The 16,473-nt window shown below is 51.2% G+C and overlaps 6 protein-coding genes across 6 annotated transcripts; 5 read left to right on the top strand and 1 right to left on the bottom strand.

Annotated features, from left to right (window-relative positions):
* Positions 1-365: 365 nt before the first annotated feature.
* BC939DRAFT_504311 (glycosyl hydrolases family 18-domain-containing protein) lies at positions 366-1,938 on the top strand (the record flags this gene model as incomplete). Its single annotated transcript, XM_051560509.1, has 4 exons — positions 366-706; positions 796-986; positions 1,067-1,103; positions 1,224-1,938. The coding sequence occupies 4 exons, from the start codon at positions 366-368 to the stop codon at positions 1,936-1,938; spliced, it is 1,284 nt and encodes a 427-aa protein (XP_051410881.1).
* Positions 1,939-2,754: 816 nt separating this feature from the next.
* BC939DRAFT_455427 (cytochrome P450) lies at positions 2,755-5,317 on the top strand. The gene is made up of 7 exons (XM_051556190.1): positions 2,755-3,336; positions 3,427-3,520; positions 3,608-3,728; positions 3,809-4,195; positions 4,322-4,455; positions 4,543-4,605; positions 4,698-5,317. The coding sequence occupies exons 1-7, from the start codon at positions 3,009-3,011 to the stop codon at positions 5,077-5,079; spliced, it is 1,509 nt and encodes a 502-aa protein (XP_051410880.1). The 5' UTR covers positions 2,755-3,008; the 3' UTR covers positions 5,080-5,317.
* Positions 5,318-5,728: 411 nt separating this feature from the next.
* BC939DRAFT_455424 (uncharacterized protein) lies at positions 5,729-10,354 on the top strand. Its single transcript, XM_051556189.1, has 8 exons — positions 5,729-6,979; positions 7,071-7,241; positions 7,528-7,620; positions 7,753-8,163; positions 8,266-8,685; positions 8,811-9,305; positions 9,417-9,986; positions 10,099-10,354. Exons 1-8 carry the CDS (start codon positions 6,014-6,016, stop codon positions 10,183-10,185), a joined length of 3,213 nt encoding a protein of 1,070 aa, XP_051410879.1. The 5' UTR covers positions 5,729-6,013; the 3' UTR covers positions 10,186-10,354.
* A 694-nt stretch (positions 10,355-11,048) lies between these two features.
* On the top strand, positions 11,049-11,350 carry BC939DRAFT_529957 (uncharacterized protein; the record flags this gene model as incomplete). The annotated part of the gene is made up of 2 exons (XM_051561546.1): positions 11,049-11,172; positions 11,210-11,350. The coding sequence occupies 2 exons, from the start codon at positions 11,049-11,051 to the stop codon at positions 11,317-11,319; spliced, it is 234 nt and encodes a 77-aa protein (XP_051410878.1). The 3' UTR covers positions 11,320-11,350.
* A 266-nt stretch (positions 11,351-11,616) lies between these two features.
* BC939DRAFT_478236 (uncharacterized protein) lies at positions 11,617-13,668 on the bottom strand (the record flags this gene model as incomplete). The annotated part of the gene is made up of 3 exons (XM_051558745.1): positions 11,617-13,311; positions 13,399-13,524; positions 13,633-13,668. 3 exons carry the CDS (start codon positions 13,666-13,668, stop codon positions 11,617-11,619), a joined length of 1,857 nt encoding a protein of 618 aa, XP_051410877.1.
* Positions 13,669-15,139: 1,471 nt separating this feature from the next.
* On the top strand, positions 15,140-15,614 carry BC939DRAFT_455419 (uncharacterized protein). The gene has a single exon (XM_051556188.1). It carries the CDS (start codon positions 15,185-15,187, stop codon positions 15,512-15,514), a length of 330 nt encoding a protein of 109 aa, XP_051410876.1. The 5' UTR covers positions 15,140-15,184; the 3' UTR covers positions 15,515-15,614.
* Positions 15,615-16,473: the final 859 nt, after the last annotated feature.

Below are 16,473 nucleotides of genomic sequence, written 5' to 3'. Positions count from 1 at the left end.
TTTTTTTCGGTTCTTCGTCTCTCTTCTCAAGTCCCTACTCACTTGCAGCCATCCCCCCTACAACGTCTATCCTGCTCTCTCCCACACCTACCTCGCCACTCAACTTACCCCTCTCAGCTCACTCTCTCGACTTAATCTCCTCATCCCGCCATGTATTTGACACGAATCGTGGCTGCTTTGGCATTAGTTCTGCCCGCGCTGGTGAACGCCCAACGCGTCGTTGGATACTATTCCAAGGTAAATATACTATACTCAATGTTGCTTTTTGGCATGCTAAGCTGATTTTGGTCCAAGAAGTTGATGGATGGCGCTGCTGAAAATTTATGGGACGAGACGAGATAATAACCATGAATATCCTACACACCATGCAGACCGTTACAGAATGCGCTGACAAAACTCCGTTCGCGCCTACCGATCTCCCGGTCGACCTATACACCCATTTGAACTTTGGATTCGCACTGATTAATGATGCGGGTTTGATTGTGTCCCAACACGAGGATGACCTGCCCCTTTATAAGGAGATGAACGACCTCAAGGCCAAGAAGCCATCCTTACGCACTGCCATCACCATTGGCGGCTGGGATATGAAGATGGAGCATTATTCAGCTATGGTCTCGTCAGCCGAGAACCGCCAAAAGTTCATCAACTCGGCCATCGCCTTTGTCCGCGAGCATGGATTTGATGGCCTTGATTTTGACTGGGAATAGTAAGTGTAGATAGATTGACCAACGGACTCCTGCTCTGTCTCTACATCTCCATGAGCGTTAATCGGACATTTCTTGTATCGACATATAGCCCTGCTGATCCGAAGCGTGGAGGCCGCGATGCTGATCCTGAGAACTTTGTTACTTTCATGATGGAGATGAGGGCAGCTGCAAATGCGGAGGTACTTAAGGATAAGCAGGAGCGACTGATTCTGAGCATTGCTCTGCCTGGAGGACCCTTCCACGGCGACTACTTCCACGTTCCAAAACTTGCTGAATATGGTATGGTATTCTGTACTATCGCTTGACACGTTCATGATTTCCTCATTCTAACACGCCTTGTCCCCGGCGAACTTTGATAGCTGATTGGTTCAACATCATGGCGTATAACCTTCATGGGTAAGAAACTAGGACCAGCTATCACCGTTTACTTTCAGTTGTCATATCGTCTGCGAATTCGTCCTTCTTCTGACTAATCTCTGGTGTCTCTCTCTCTCTCTCTCTCTCTACTGTTTTCAGTCCTTGGGAGTCCATGGTCTATTGCGCTGCGCCCTTGAGCGATCCTGCCAAGGACACAGAATACAATGGATACTCTCTCGTCGATGCCGTCACCTCCATGGCCCCCAAGACTGTCAACCCCCGCAAGTTCAACCTCGGACTCTCGCTCTCGGGGGTCAGCTTCACCCTCAAAGATACGACGCTCACTGAGCCTGGAGCACCTGCCGTGGGACCTGGCAAGGAAGGATGCCAAGAACAAGGCGCCATGTCGTACTTTGAGGCCAAGACAATTGTCAGTGGCACTAGTATTGCCGACACGAATGCAACACAGCGTCAGGTTACCCAGGCCCCCAAGATGGACGACGTTAGCAAGTGTATGTACATGGTCGTCGATAACGACCAGTGGATTGGCTATGACACTCCTGAGACCTTTGCGTACAAGGTCAATTACCTGAAGGACTATGGTTTTGGCGGTGTCAGTATCTGGTCCATGGATAGCGACACAAAGAATCACGAGTTGACAAGATCAATTCGCGACACCTTAGACAAAGGATTCGTGCAGAACCTACCCACAAACATGAGCACGAAGGATCCCATACCTGGCCCTTCCAGCACGACTTTACCCAACGAAAGCAAACCCGAGTCCAAGGGGCCAATCAGCAGTGGCACGCGCATCCAGGTCAAGATCGCTTCGCTGCTGGCGCTGGTTGCCCTCGGCGGAGCTGTATTTGCGTAAATTAGTCCTTTTTCTCTTTCATTTAATGTGCCTGTATGAATAAACATTGCTTCATTACGCAGACCAATCAAATGGCTTTTGTCCAAGTCCATTATCAAACAGGCCCCAGCACTGCTCCAGGGTACACACGCCCCTTTATTGAATGAAAGCTCCAGGAGGTGAAGGTCGGGAATACCGAGAAACGGTATAGATCGTTGATGGGTGTTCATCATGTCAGCCTGCATGCATGCAGGTTAAAATTGGGCGCGTACACCGGATGATGAGCCCCTCTGTGCTCACTCAAAAACTATCGGGTCAACCCCTACGCACGCTCTTTCTGTTGGCTCGCGCGGCTCGGACGTCTCTGGACCGCTGTGCCTTGACAAACAAGGGCCCTTTTTATATTTTTTTTTTGTTGTTGATCGCTGCTCAATTATGGGATCGACCGATGTATCGGCTTTTGGTATCCTTACTGAATATGTCGTCGATCTCTGTCGTGTTTCTTCCACCTTTATTCTCATGCATTTGCGATTTGCTCGCCTCCAATTTCGATAGTTCTATCTAGAGTTTACTTGGCCGTCTATCAATTGACCACAAAGAAGCGTGTGTTCTGCTTGGACGCCGCTCATACGAGCATGTGTGCAGCAGTTGGCTGCATTTGAGGCTCAACGACAACACAACGACCTGCTCCATCGAAGAGCGAGCCGAGGGGGCTTTGCTTGTGTGTTTTTCCACATCGGCTGGGCTGCACCGTGCCCAAAGTACGCGGCAGGTCAATCGGGAAATCAACATGGCTCATGCATGGATGCTTCTTCAGCAGCTCTTGTCACCAACGGACGCGCATATAAAAAAGAGGAGGGACCCCCTTCCCTCAGACAATTCATACCCTCGCTCTCATTACTTCCATCATCCCACCGCCACTGGACCAAACACTCAAACACTCATTCGCGCGATCATTCCTCCAGCCGGCCCTCCCTCTCATCCCCATTGTCCACAGCAGTTGCCGGAAAACTTTGCTTAGACCTTGCTCCACAAACACACACGTGCTCGAGTCAAGTTCCTGTCGCCCGCCTATCTCCCTCTTTCTCATTATGCACCCCAATTTGTTGCTCGGCACAACTATTGCGGCTGCTGCCCTCGCCTATGTCCTCAGGCCCAAGAAACCAAAGACGGAGCTCGAGGCAAAGTCCGTTCCTATCCCCATCCCACCGAGCTATTTGCCCCTGCAATTGGATTCTATACTCATCTACGTCCTATCGACATTGGCTGGTCGGGACGAGATGGAGTTCCTGCGAATAGGCCTCCAGCAGTTCGGAAATACGGTGAATTTCCGAGGATTCAACGAAGACTTTATCATTGTCCTAGATCCGTCGAGCATCCAGCATATCTTGGCCAAAAATCAACCCAACTATGAGAAAGGTACAGACAACATCGATATCAGTCTTCATACCCTGTCTTATTGTATCCATGTGTTTTAACAAACATCGTCTTATCATTCGGATGTATCAGGCCCCGAGTTTCAGGCCATGTTCCATGAGTTCTTAGGGTCTGGCATTTTTAATGCCGATGGCGAGACATGGAAGACACAAAGGCAGCTCGCGAGGTAGGCAATTACTATGCTTAGGTCCACATGGACATATGCGCTCTATGTCCGGTTATTAACCTGGTACATAACACTTGCGACCGACAGACCTCATTTTCAGACATCAGAGTTCAAGGATGCCACTCTTATTAACAGACATGTCGACCAGCTTATCAAGGCAATCGATAACCAGCTCGACGCCAACCCAGACAAAGCTCTTGATGTCCAGGTAAATATTACAATTTAAACTTTGCCACGTTTTGTTTATCACGCGTTTTTCTCACAGAGTTCTCATTTGCATGAATGCAGAGTCTCTTCTGTCGGTTCACATTAGACGAGGCAACAGAGTTCTTGTTTGGCGAGACTGTCCACGCACTGGAGGACAACGATTCTGAGTTTGCTACGGCCTTCAATTATGCACAATCGATCGTAGCCTGGCGCTTCCGATTGCCACTGTGGAGATACCTTGTGCCCAAGAGGCGTTTTATGAAGGAAATCAAGAAACTGGATGATTTTGTGTACAAGATTATCGACAGTGCCCTGGCGCGACTGGAAAAGCAAGGCCAAGGCAAGGGCGAAGGGGACGAGCACGCTACCCTTCTCGATCACTTTTTGAATTCCCAGGAAGAGTACAGCTTTGACAGGAAGTATCTTCGCGACATGTTGTTGAACTTTCTTCTCGCTGGTCGAGATACGGTAAGCGAGTACACTTCAACCTTACTGCCTCGTGTGAACGCGGCACTGTAGAAAAAAAAAAAAAAAAAAAAAAAAAGGGATGTAGTCCTCTGATTCGCGCTCTTTTCCGCCTTATTTCTTGAATAGACCGCTTCACTGTTGTCATGGACGATGTGGCACCTTAGCCAGCGTCCTGATATTGTTGCCAAGCTAAAGAAGGAGGTCTTGGAGGTTATTGGTCCCAATGCAATCCCAGAGTACAACGATATCAAGAAGCTGAAGTGAGTCCAGGAGATTGATCAGCTGTGCAACATTATTGTCGATGTATTCGATACCCATCTAATATCTGTCTATGTTTTACGGTTCAGGTACCAAAAGCAAGTGGTGAATGAGGTGCTTCGACTCTGTCCTCCCGTTCCTTTCAATATAAGGTAGACATGGGTGTTTGCAGTCAGCAGAATACCAGGACTGTGACAACCATATGGGCCAAGTTGATTCACCGTTTTCATCTCTTGTAATGTAGACAGAGTGTTGAGGAGGATGTGTTGCCCAATGGATACTACATCCCAGCGGGCACGGCAGTGTCCTACAGTGCATACACAACCCACCGGCTGCCAGAGCTCTGGGGAGAGGACGCTCTCGTGTTCGATCCTGACCGCTGGGGCCCTGAGCGCGTGGGAATGATCAAGCCGTTCATGTTTGTGCCGTTTCATGCGGGACCTCGTATCTGTCTTGGACAGAATCTGGCATACACGACCGCACAAGTGACGCTGACACGTCTGTTGCAGCGTTATGAGATCCGGGCGTCACCTGGATTCAAGCCCGAGCAAACGGGGGACATTGTGTTGTTTTCCCGCAATGGGATTGAGGTGCTTCTCAACAAGGAGAGCCTTGCAGACGTTTAAGTTTTTTTTCTTTTCCCACTTGCCCCTCTTTCCCCCCATTCCTTCACTTCACCCACACCGCAATTAGGGTTGTGTTTATGGTTCTGATTTGTTTGTGGGTATGTATAAGGATTGACCAGGATGGAATGTGTTCTACGTGCTTTTTTGATGTTATTCCAGCAAATAAAACGAGATGTCATTGGTTTTTGCAAAGGAGACAGACGACTGGACTGCAGCTGGCATTGGTTTTCGCCAGTTCTTTTTAGTGTGTGTGTGGGATCGTCTTATTCGTGTTCCTGTCTGATATATATATATATAAAAAAAAAATAGAAAATAGAAAATTACGTACGGATAAGACGAATGGGCTTGCATGCATGCGCCCCATCCCCACGAAGAATGTGAAGGGACGGGCTGGCAGGGTTGTCTGTGTACCCTGTGGATGTGCGGAGGCTGCTTATGGCACAAACACACTAACACAATTACTGTACACAGTCTTTGATATCTATGTGTTTGTGTATCCATCCATGTCCCATTCGTAGACAGCCTGCACGCAGCACCATCCACTCTTCCCTCCCTTTTCTCTCGCACTCTTTCTTTCGCTCTCTCGTTCTCTCGTTCTCTCATTCTTTTTTCTTTTCTTTTCTTTTCATTCTTTCGTACCTTCTGCCCTCTTCATCCCTTCATCCCTTCATCCCTTCATCCCTTCATCCCTTCATCCCTTCATCCCTAATCCCCTTTTCATCAGCACTCTCTTCCACACTCAGGCTCATCCACTCAGCTACTCTTCCCCAGTGCTGCGTGTTTGTTTGCGTATTGTGTTGGCACCAGAAAATAAATAAAAAAGGAACTACATCCGTTTTTTTTTTTTCTTTGTTACACCTTGTCATCTTGTCCATCCATCCCTCCTTCAACCTCCCCCTCTTCATAAGCACATACCCAATCACTCTACACCACAATGGCCGATGTCGAAAGTGCTCCCGAATTCGCCCCAGCCAGCCCTGAGGGCGGTCACCAGGAGGCAGACCTCCCTGAGTCCGTCAGCCCCGTGGCAGCGGACGCCCAGGCAACCACCGACACCGTGCCTGACTCCACTTCCTCTAGCCAACTAGACAGCGCGCCAGAGGACAGCCATCCCACCCCTGAAGATGTACCTGAAGCTGCGCCCGAAACCGTATCTGAGGCTGCGTCTGAGGCCACACCCGAGGTACCCGCCAGTCCCAGCAAGGCTGCTGCTAAGAGCACCACGGCTCCCGCCAGCCCTGGAAAAACTGCCACCGCCGCAGGGGCCGCTTCTGTCGCAGCTCGTCGTGCTGCCACTGCTGCCGCTGTCGCTGCTAACAAAACCAAGGTTACAGCTACGCCCAGGACACCTGTCAAGCCCGCGGCAACATCCACCACAGCCAGGACTGCAGCCTCTATTCGCACCCCTACGACTGCAGCAGGGACCTCCCCTATCAAGCGAACCGTGACCCCAAGCACCACTACGTCCGGCACGAAGAAGGTCCCTACCACAACAGCTGGAACCCCAGCGACCTCAACAGTTCGTCGCGTACCAACTGCACCGGCCGCCAGCCCTGCTGCTGGCAGAGTCGCCACGCGCACAGCCGTTACTAAACCTATAGTAAGCCCAGCCCCTGCCAGGACATCTACCATCACTGCGAATCGCACAGCTGGCAAACCCACTGCTACTTCCACCACCCCACGCACAGCTGGCAAGCCCACTACCTCTACCTCGTCCTCAGCACTCAGACGCACCCCTGTGACCACCATGACCACATCCAGGACCGGTGTGGTCCCCAAGGCTCCCTCGAGCGTTGCTGGCTCATCCTCTGCAGGAAGTGTTCGCTCTGTCAGATCCACGGGCAGCACTGGCTCTGAGGCACTGGAGCTGAAGAAGGAGCTTGCCGTTATTCGCGCCAAGGTAAGACAATTAATTATACGATAAATAGACTTTTATTGAAGTCCCCGCCAGGGCGCTAACATCCATCAATTGCCCTTGGTCCCATTTTTAGTATGAGGAGGCATCGACTGCATTACAGGCCAAGGAGGAAGAACTGGTTGCTCTGCGAGGGCAATTGGAGAGCGGCTCGAGCTCACATGCGGATGCGATTGCGGACACTGTCTCGAGCGATGGAGGCGAGACCGTTGTCCCCGAAATTGATTTCTCAAAGATCGAGGCACAGGTGCGCATATTTTTTTTTTTTTTTTTTTTGGACTGTAAAGCGGGAAAGTGCCATTCCACTCTCCCGCTCTGTTTGTTTTGTGTGCGTTGTCTTCTGTCATGGCTGGCCCAATTGTTCGCACTGTCCATCTGCATGCCCTGAATGCGAATGACCCGCCACGTGAATGGATTATATGCCGAAATTTCCAGGGGACAGAAAACCACCTTCAATCAAGGAAAACCAAATGGCCTGATTGACTCACCGTACGCTTTGGATCTTTATGCGCCCCACCCCCCCACATAAATAGAGCCAGACTGTCGTTTCGGAAGCGATCGCTGCCAAGGAGCAAGAGATCACTGCTTTGAAGAGCGAGGTCGAGAGCTTGAGCGGACTTGTCGAGGTACCGTGTACAACAAACACTGCTGTTGAGCCCAAATTACAGGCGTTAGGGTCCTGTTTGAACCCTGTTGCAGCAGCAACCACTCATGTTCCTAACGATACTTTTTGTTCATCGCAACCCGAATTGTTGTAGAAATTGCGTGTTGAGCACGAAGAAAAGATCAAGGAGCTGACTGAGAACCAATCCGAGAAGAACGCTGTGCAGGAGGCAGAGTTGACGTCGCTTCATCAGGAACTCGCAGATTATACCAAGAAGTACGAAGAGGTTACTGAACTCCGCCGTAAGCTTGAGGAATCTCAGGCCCTGCACTCATCCACGCTCGAAGAGCTCAACAGGATCCATGAAGACAAACTTCAGAGTCTGGAAATTGAGCTCCAAGCGGCTAGACAGGAACGCTCGGGAGCTGAGGATGTGGAGCTGGAAGAGCTCCGGCTCAGTCATCAGGAGGAGGTCACTCAGCTGCTGTTGGACCATGGAGAGGAGCTCGATGCGCTCAAGAAGTTGTTTGAGGAGAGAATTGAGGAAGCTAAGGACCAAGCTGAGGTACTGCCCCGACCGCTATGAATAATGACAGCAGAGATGCTGCATGAGCATGGAGTGCCCCATGGCTAACGTACCCTCAATCCCTCCCTTTCGTTAAATTAGAACGACCTGCGTGAGCGCCATTCCAAGGAGCTGAATGATGTCTTGGCTGCACACACTGAAGCCCTCGACGACCGTGCAGGCGCCGAATCCGGAGCGATTGAGGCGCTCCAACAGAAGCATGCCCTTGCACTGACCGAACTGAAAGAAAAAATGGAAGCTGAACACAAGGAATATCTCGAGAGCGTCCGAGGTACTCACCAGACAGAGCTGAAGGAGCTTCAGGAAAAGCACACTGCTCGCACGGCCGAGCTGGAGTCTGAGTTGAAGACGCTTCAAGAGAAGTATGCCACTGAAGTGTCCTCGTTGAAATCAAATGTGGGGTCTGACAGTGAGGCCTTAAAGGCCGCACATGCCGCTGAGATTGAGGCGCTCAAGGCGACGCATGCTAATGAGCTCAATACGCTGGAGCTCATTACCAAGGTACGTAATGGATGATTTGATGTTGATAGACTTATTTTTTTTTGCGTATTGTATTCGAGTACCTGAAAACGAGCTCACACATTTACATCTACATCTACATCTACATCTAAACCTTTGGTTTGTAGGGTAAGATGCAGCTTGAATTGGATGCAGTTCAGGGCAAGTTTGCCGAGTTTGTGGCTGATGTCAATAGTTCCCAGGAAGCAGAACTCAAGAAGCTGGAGAATAACTATGAGGCCCGTATTGCAGAGCTGGGTGCCGAGCACGAGAGCAGAGTCAAGGAGTTGCAGAACGAGGCCAACGAGCAGGTTCAGAGCGCAGTGGATCAGGTCAAGGAGACATTCGAGTCAGACCGCGCGGAACTGGATGCTGCTCGTGCCAAAGAGTTGGAGGATCTGAAATCGCTACACGCTTCAGCTATCAAGGACCTTGAACAGCAGCTGGCAAAGGCAGAGCAGGCTGCCAAGGAGGCCTTTGAGAACCTGGAGAGAGTCAAGACCCAGTTGGAAGGCGAGCTGTCTGGTGCCAAGGCCGCGGCTCAGGAGCAGGTTGATGCCGCCAAGGTCTCCCTACAGGAATTGATTGCGAAGCATGAGACCGAGAACCGCAGCAACACTGAGGTAAGAGGAATAACTGCGTTCTCATTGTCAGGTCGATGATGCAGAGAAAACAGAAGAGGCGGCACATACTGACTAATATTTCCACCGATGGTGCTATATGCCCTCTCTCAGTCTCACTCTGCCGCACACGCCCAGGAACTGGAGGCCTTGCGCGCGGACCACGAAAGGAAGCTGAATGAGGCTCTGGCAAAGAAGGAGGAGGAGCTGTCCACCAAGCAGCAGGAGCTCGTGAAGGAGCAGGAGATTCTCCGTGCCAGTTTTGCGGCTGCTCAGAAGGAGCGTGATGAGGCCCTGGCAGCGGTCGAATCCAAGGAGACTCAGCTGAAACAGGAGCATTCCAATGCGTTGGAGAATTTGGAGTCAACCCACAAGATTCAGCTTGAGGACCTCCAGACGCTGACGAGGGCGAACATGGACAACATGACCAAGATGCACGAGCAGCACGGCCAGGATCATGAGGCACGTCTCCAGCGAGTGTTGACCTCTCACCAAGAGGAGCTCAATGGACTGAAGACGCACCACCAGATGGAGGTCGAGAACAAGGAGAATGAGTACAAGCAGCAGATCTCAGGCCTGGAGGAGAAGGTTAAGGTATTGGAGGCCGGCGCTGCGGAAGCTCAGGACAGCAAGGCCATTGCAGAGGAGTTGGTGAAGATCCAGAAGGAGTTGCATGATATCAAGGTATGAAGTGCAACTGCACCAAGGTTGCTCATGATATGATGATATGTGGTATATACAACTATCAGGCACAATGTGGACTAACATGTTGCTGTGCTTTCTTGTATCACAATAGTCCTCGAATGAGACCCTCAAGGGCGAGAACGAGCAGCTGCAAAAGATGATGGACCTGCTGCAGGACTCGATGGTGACCCGTGCATAAACAGGCGTCGGCCATATCTACTTCAAACATAATACTACTCACCACCACCGAGGAAATAATACAAGAAGCAGACAAAAAAAGAGTCAGCAGTCCAACTCTGAAGGGCAGCTGTTGCTGGATCTCGCTCCAGAATTGCGTAGCATGTAATAAAGCAAAGAAATATCTCAACTGAAAAAACAATTCTACTCTATTCCTTTCTCTTCCAACACCGCAATGTTCTTCTCTAACGCTCGATCGCAAAACCGGCGGCAGGCAGGATGGGGGATCCTCACGACATTCAGTCTGCCTTCGCGCGCCTTGTGTGACAATGGCACGGACCAAGGACGGGAACGCGAGACAAAGAATTTTTGAGATTTTGGTCGGCTCCTATTGGCCAATTGAACAGCATCGCCCCTCCCCCTTTCTCTCCTTCTTTTCGCTCTTCCCCCGACCTGCCTTTGTTCTCCTTTCTACTTTCTTTTTTTTTTCTTTTTTTCTTTTTTCTTTTTTTTCTCTTCTCCTATCCTGGCTGGCATTACCGGTACATGTCGTCTAAGATAGCACACTGCCATCGTCATCCATCACAGCAACCAACATCGTTGTCACCATCGTTCCAGGGTTGAGCACGCTAAAACGAAAAGGGTGCAGCCGATATGATCAAGATGCAAAGACCGGCGTACAGAGCATACGACTTCAGGTCTGGGGTTCGTAGGGAAACCCCTTACTCAACACAGATGATATATAGCATCAGAAAGACGTGCAGTGTAGACGATTGGGGGGGGGGGTTTCAGCAATACTTTCTTTGTTTATCCTGCCTGCAGCAGTATATGTGAGCAACAGCACTCTCCGGAACGGATTTCTTGCGCAAGTCCCAGACCCTCGTGATGGACGAGGCAATGAGCTCGGTGGACGTGCAAACGGACGAGCTGGCCCAGCAGACGATTCGGGGCGAGTTTAAGGACCGGACCATTTTGACGATTGCGCATCGTATCAAGACGGCCATGGACGGTCATGGGCAGCGACAAGATTCTGGTGCGTGATAAAGGAGAAGTCGTCGAGTTTGCGGCGCCGAGGGGACTGTTGCGCCGGGACGAGTCGTTGTTCCAGCAGTTGGCGACCCAGGCGAGCGAGTTTGTGGTGGCTGGATCGACTTGAAAAAAAAGAAAAGAAAGAATGGATAAGCAAGGTGGAAACTTTTTTTTTTTTTTTTTTGGAAATAAACAAAGATTGCGGAGCAAATTATTTTTGTATGGTGCTTTCGCCTCAATGTTACGGCGGCACAAGCGGGGCAAAGAGATCTTTATTCTGTGACAGATCGATGGGGTAGCAGAGGAGGAGGAGGAGGAGACCCTTGACCAGCAAGAGGGATAGAAAATACAGGGTGTTTTACAACACTGGTATTAATACAATAGACAATAAGTTACAAAGATGAGGGGGGAGGGGGAAGCACCGTTACAGGTTCAATGGAGGAATGTCCTCAGTGGGGATGATGGGTGTAGTGGGCAGAAGCTGGGGGGATGTCATTGTGGGCGCGATCCAGTCGCCATGGCCGCCAGGGTTCTGGCCGTCGATGGCCAACGAGGTCCAAGTGGCGACGGATGCCGCCATGGCTAGGATGGCCTTCCGGAGCATGAGGATCCGGGAGATGACGGCAATGATCGTGCCCGTGTCGCCGTCCGGCCAAATAGACGGAAATGACATGGTCGCTTCCGCAACTGCCTGGTAAAACCGACCGGGGCGCTGGCGCAGCGTGAAGATCGTGGCCGTGGGTCCCGAGATGCGCAGCCCGAAAGTGACGAGCCGATCACGAATATCTTGGGTCGCCTTCTCGCGGATCATGTCATGTGCGTCCTTCATTAGCTTGAGCAACTTTTTGGTGTCATCCAGGCACTTCGTGGTGTTGGCTCCTCCGTCCTTCTTGGCGGCCTCCATGTGACAGATCTCGAGTGACCGCGCCGACACCACAACCAGCCCGTCAACTTTATGGCCGGCGTACTGCCGACCGTCCCGAGTGCGTCGCTTGTTGCGTCGGTTGGCTGAGGCATCCGAGGAGACTTCTCCAGGCCTGTATTCCAAAGAGCGGCTACGGGAGAGCGCAAGGCGGAGATAACCCCACAGGTGGATGTTGAACCAGGCCTCCGCGGGGCCCTTGGGGAAGGCGAGGTCACTCTCCTGGTACATGCGGAGCACATGGGTGATGCTGTCGTGCGCAACTTTCTGGAACTCCTCCGACGGTTTGTTCTGGAGAGCGTCGCCAACATTGCGCCATCCATGGGTAGCGAGAAACTCGTCCAGGTCAACCGGTAGCATGTCGTATTGCTGGAGGAAGTTGTGCTCGGCGGGCGAAAGCACAGGCAGTCCCTCGTCCTTGCGCGTGACCATGATGCGCTCGATCTCCTTCTGGTCCGTCGTGTCCTCGAACAGCTGGAGCAGCGCGTCGACATCCTCGATAACGAAACTATGGAGCGCGCTCTCATAGGGCAGGCACTCGATAACACCACGGAGACGCTCGTCCAGAACAGCACCTGAGGGCAACGACCAGGCGCCACCGCGAAACTTGTTGAAATTCTCCTTGAATAGGCTCTTCATGGTCAGGATCTGGCCTGGTGTTGGATTGCCGCTGCTGCTTCCGCATCCTCCGCCACTGCCATTGCTGCTGCTTCCGCTTCCGCTGCCACTGCCATTGCTGCTGCTGTTGCTGACATTGTTAAAACGCGACCAACTTGATGCCATTGAAGATCGCGAAGAGGATGTCGCCGCCTTGGGCATCGCCATCAGTGGTGATGGAGGTGGTGGCATCGCCGTCGCCGTAGACGTGGTCGAATCAGATGTGGCAATCTCGGGGGCCTCCTTGAAGGCTGCGATGAGTGATGTGACATCGATCAGATTCTCAATCGCCGAGTGGTCTGCCTTCTTGGTGTCGCCAAAGTACTGCTTCATCTTGCTCCACGCCCTGGCCATGCCCTTCACTGGAGCTGCTGGATAGACTGCCTGCAGGTACGTCAGGTACTCGTCGGCCTTGGGTGTTGGTGCAGATAACGGCCTCATACTCGCAAGGTACTCCACAGCGTAGGTCTCGTGCTTCAGGGGTCGATCGCTAAAGATCGCAAGCGCCAGCTTCGTCTTCAGGAGCGTGTCCGGGTCATTCTAAAGGTGAGGAAAGAAGGGAAAAATGTTAGAGGGGACGCAGAGGAAAGGAAACAGCGGCATTAGATGTAAAGCGCGTTGACTTACCATGTCGCCCCAAAATGTGTTCATATCTTCCACGGATGAGTTGCTTCCAGAGTCCTCGGCGTGGGATCCGATGTCAGTGTCGGCGCCGCCATCGTTGGTCCGCTGGGACTTTTGTGGGAGCCGTGCCTGAAGATTATGCAAGGTAGAGAACGAAGAAAGTGTCAGTGTCAGTGTCAAGGAAACAAGACAAAACAGACACATATTTCTATCATCCTTGCTGCAAAGCTACCCTACCTGGTCTGCGGCTGGTGTCGAGGGTCGCTTGGGCATACTGAGAGATCTAATGGAAGTGATAGAAATGATATAAGTGATCAAAGTGCCACCAAAATGAGTGAGTGGTCTCAGATTCACTGATGCCCGCTGATCGCCGTTGGTATCCCTTGGTTGTGACAACTTGTACTTGGGTCAAAAAGAGCGAGTGGTTCGAGTGCAATCACGCCAGAATCGCAATGTGCCTCGGCAGGATCACTGCATAGCCGCGATGGATGCATCTTGCTTGCAAGCGAGTCTTTCACCCCTGGATTGTGGCGTTTAAGATTTACTCTCACGAAAGATCCAAGTCGCAAATGTTAACTCGTTCAGTGGCAAAAATGCTTTCACAACGCGAGGTTGCTTCACAGGATTCATCAACACTGGCAACCACACCACGACGACGAATTTCAACTACATTGCGCACGATTCGACTCCAATATCAAGACATTCCTGTTCACAAGGTAATGGTTGTGTCTGTGAAGGCCAAGCATGGCGTTGTGTACGGATTTTCGAGGATGGATGCGAGCAGGGTCCTCCGTGGGTCCATGAGAAGCTATAGGCTATGCTTAGGCGCTGGCCTGCTTCTTGCCATGACCTCTCCTCAGTCCCGTTCTGAGGTGGTGCTGGATTTGAGCTGCTGCTTTCGATTGCTCCGTGGGTCCATGAGAGGCGCATAGTCTATGCTTAGGCGCTGGACTGTCTCTCCATTCGACCTCCCCATGTTCATGCATGGTGGTGCTGCATTTTGAACATGTTCTCCGTCAGTCTCGTGGGTTCATGAGGATTACAGAACGATGTGGTGCGAATACTCCCTCCATACGACCTCATCCATTTCTCGAGTCCACTTCTCGCTGGGAAGAGCAGGGATCCATATCGCTTCAGCGAGATCGGCTCCTTGGGTCCATGAGAGGCGCATAGTCTATGCTTAGGCGCTGGACTGTCTCTTGCTATGACCTCTTCTCGTCCAGGGCTCTGTCCTTGTGTTGAGGTGGTGCTGCCGATCTCGAGCTGTTGCAGTTGGTTGCTCCTTGGGTCCATGAGAGGCACATAGTCTATGCTTAGGCGCTGGACTGTCTCTTGCTATGACCTCTCCACAGTCTTTGACCGTGGTGGAGCTGCAATCGATGCCGTTTGTCTCTTTCGGGATGATGGCTATGGTGAACAGAATTCTCCGCCCAGCTGCGGTTGTTTTCACCGCTGGGTGACTGGAACCACCACATTTGTGTGGGTTAATAGCATCAAGGAAATTGTGCGGTTGTGCTTGTCTCTTCAATTCACTAACCATTACTCCATTTTTTTCATTTTCCAGATTTATCATTAGGTAATGGTTGTGTGCAGCACCAAGCATGGCGTTGTGTACGGATCGTCGAGGATGGATCCGAGCAGGGTCCTCCGTGGGTCCATGTGGGACTACAGGCTACGCCATGCCCTGGACTACCCTATGGTGCGACCCCTCCTCAGGCTTGCTTGAGGTAGTACTGGATTTGTGCTGCTGCTTTCGATTGCTCCGTGGATCCATGAGGGGCCAGATACTATGCCGTACCCTGGTCTACCCCTTGCCATGACCTCTCCACTGTCTTGGCTTTTCCTTGACTGTTGGTGGTGCTGCAACTCGAACAGCATGTTCTCTCTAGAACAGGGCCAGGACAACAGGACTGGACGGGCAGGATCAACAGGACCAGGAGAGCAAGGCGCTCGCCTGGCACCCGTCGTAGTGAGTGTGATCGGTTGTGTTTTGCTGATTCCGTTGCCCCATCGCTGTTGTGGCCAGCGGGGAAGAAGAGCAGCAAGACCGTATTACACTGCGACGCGACCCTCTCTCTACCACAGGGGGTTCGTTTTGGCCACACCAAATTTTCACTGAGCCGTTCAGTTTGTAAGACTTGTGGGAGACGAGTGAACAAAGACGAATGTGTGAAGACAATTGTTTATTGGCTAGACTATTGTGAGTATATGAACTGGAGTTCAACTACATAGTCTGTCCTTCCTTATATACATCAGACGAATAAAGGTCCTGATTAGTGATCCATGGTTCTAGACGTTTCGGTGCTGTCTTTGCTCATCTTTACATCATGGAGCTTTCTGTGATGAAGGCGACGTTGATCCTTTCCTAGACGCGTCTAGCGTCACATGACAATACCAATCAGAGCTAAACTCTGACACAGTCGTTCACACACTCATACACTTTTCTCTATGGTACATAGCTGCAAACACTGCTGGCATGAATGAGGAAGAAGAAGATGGAGAGGAGGAGGCTATCTTTGAAGATGATGTTCTTGTTGGTGCGACTGGAGAAGGTAACTTGACACATGCACATGCGAGTTGACGTCCTGACTCATTGGCACTGACCTCGACATTCTATCTTTTCATGTGCCAATGCATCGTTCACTCAGACATGGAGAGAGTCCCCTTGCCAGATCATGATGATGATGATGACATCGAGCCTAATACTGCGGGAGCCGAAGCTGAAGCTGAAGCCGAAGCCAGTGCCAGTGCCAGTGCTCCTGGCAACACGAGTGATGCAGATGATGATATTGTTTGTGATCTAGGTATGCTAATGCAGATGTACAATATAAATGATCGACATGCAGCGTTTGTTTAGGTAGATCTGTGTGTCCTGTGTGTGAACTGAGATGCTTTTATCCTATTTGTTGTGTAATCGGTGAGCACCTCATGGGTGTAGTCACTCTTGAAGAACAGGAAGTGGTGGAGGAACGCCAGTTAGTGTGTCTTCCACCTCGAAAGAAAAGGAGAACCGAGAGCAGTGGAAAAGGCAAGGATCGTATGTCGGCGATACAGGAGGCAACAGCTGTCAGGGAGGCT

The sequence above is a fragment of the Gamsiella multidivaricata genome (assembly GCF_025024155.1).
Source record: "Gamsiella multidivaricata strain RSA 2152 chromosome Unknown BC939scaffold_44, whole genome shotgun sequence".
NCBI classification, from domain to species: domain Eukaryota; kingdom Fungi; phylum Mortierellomycota; class Mortierellomycetes; order Mortierellales; family Mortierellaceae; genus Gamsiella; species Gamsiella multidivaricata.
Note: the sequence above shows the minus strand (reverse complement) of the source record. Positions and strands in the feature narration are given on the sequence as shown.

Excerpts from the sequence above, each read along its gene's own strand:
- BC939DRAFT_455427 (XM_051556190.1), top strand. The coding sequence starts at position 3,009 with ATGCACCCCAATTTGTTGCTCGGCACAACTATTGCGGCTGCTGCCCTC. Across the intron at positions 4,196-4,321 it reads TTCTCGCTGGTCGAGATACG|ACCGCTTCACTGTTGTCATG; the intron begins GTAAGCGAGTAC and ends TTTCTTGAATAG. Across the intron at positions 4,456-4,542 it reads AACGATATCAAGAAGCTGAA|GTACCAAAAGCAAGTGGTGA; the intron begins GTGAGTCCAGGA and ends TTTACGGTTCAG.
- BC939DRAFT_455424 (XM_051556189.1), top strand. The coding sequence starts at position 6,014 with ATGGCCGATGTCGAAAGTGCTCCCGAATTCGCCCCAGCCAGCCCTGAG. Across the intron at positions 8,164-8,265 it reads AAGCTAAGGACCAAGCTGAG|AACGACCTGCGTGAGCGCCA; the intron begins GTACTGCCCCGA and ends TCGTTAAATTAG. Across the intron at positions 8,686-8,810 it reads CGCTGGAGCTCATTACCAAG|GGTAAGATGCAGCTTGAATT; the intron begins GTACGTAATGGA and ends TTTGGTTTGTAG.
- BC939DRAFT_455419 (XM_051556188.1), top strand. The coding sequence starts at position 15,185 with ATGCCGTACCCTGGTCTACCCCTTGCCATGACCTCTCCACTGTCTTGG.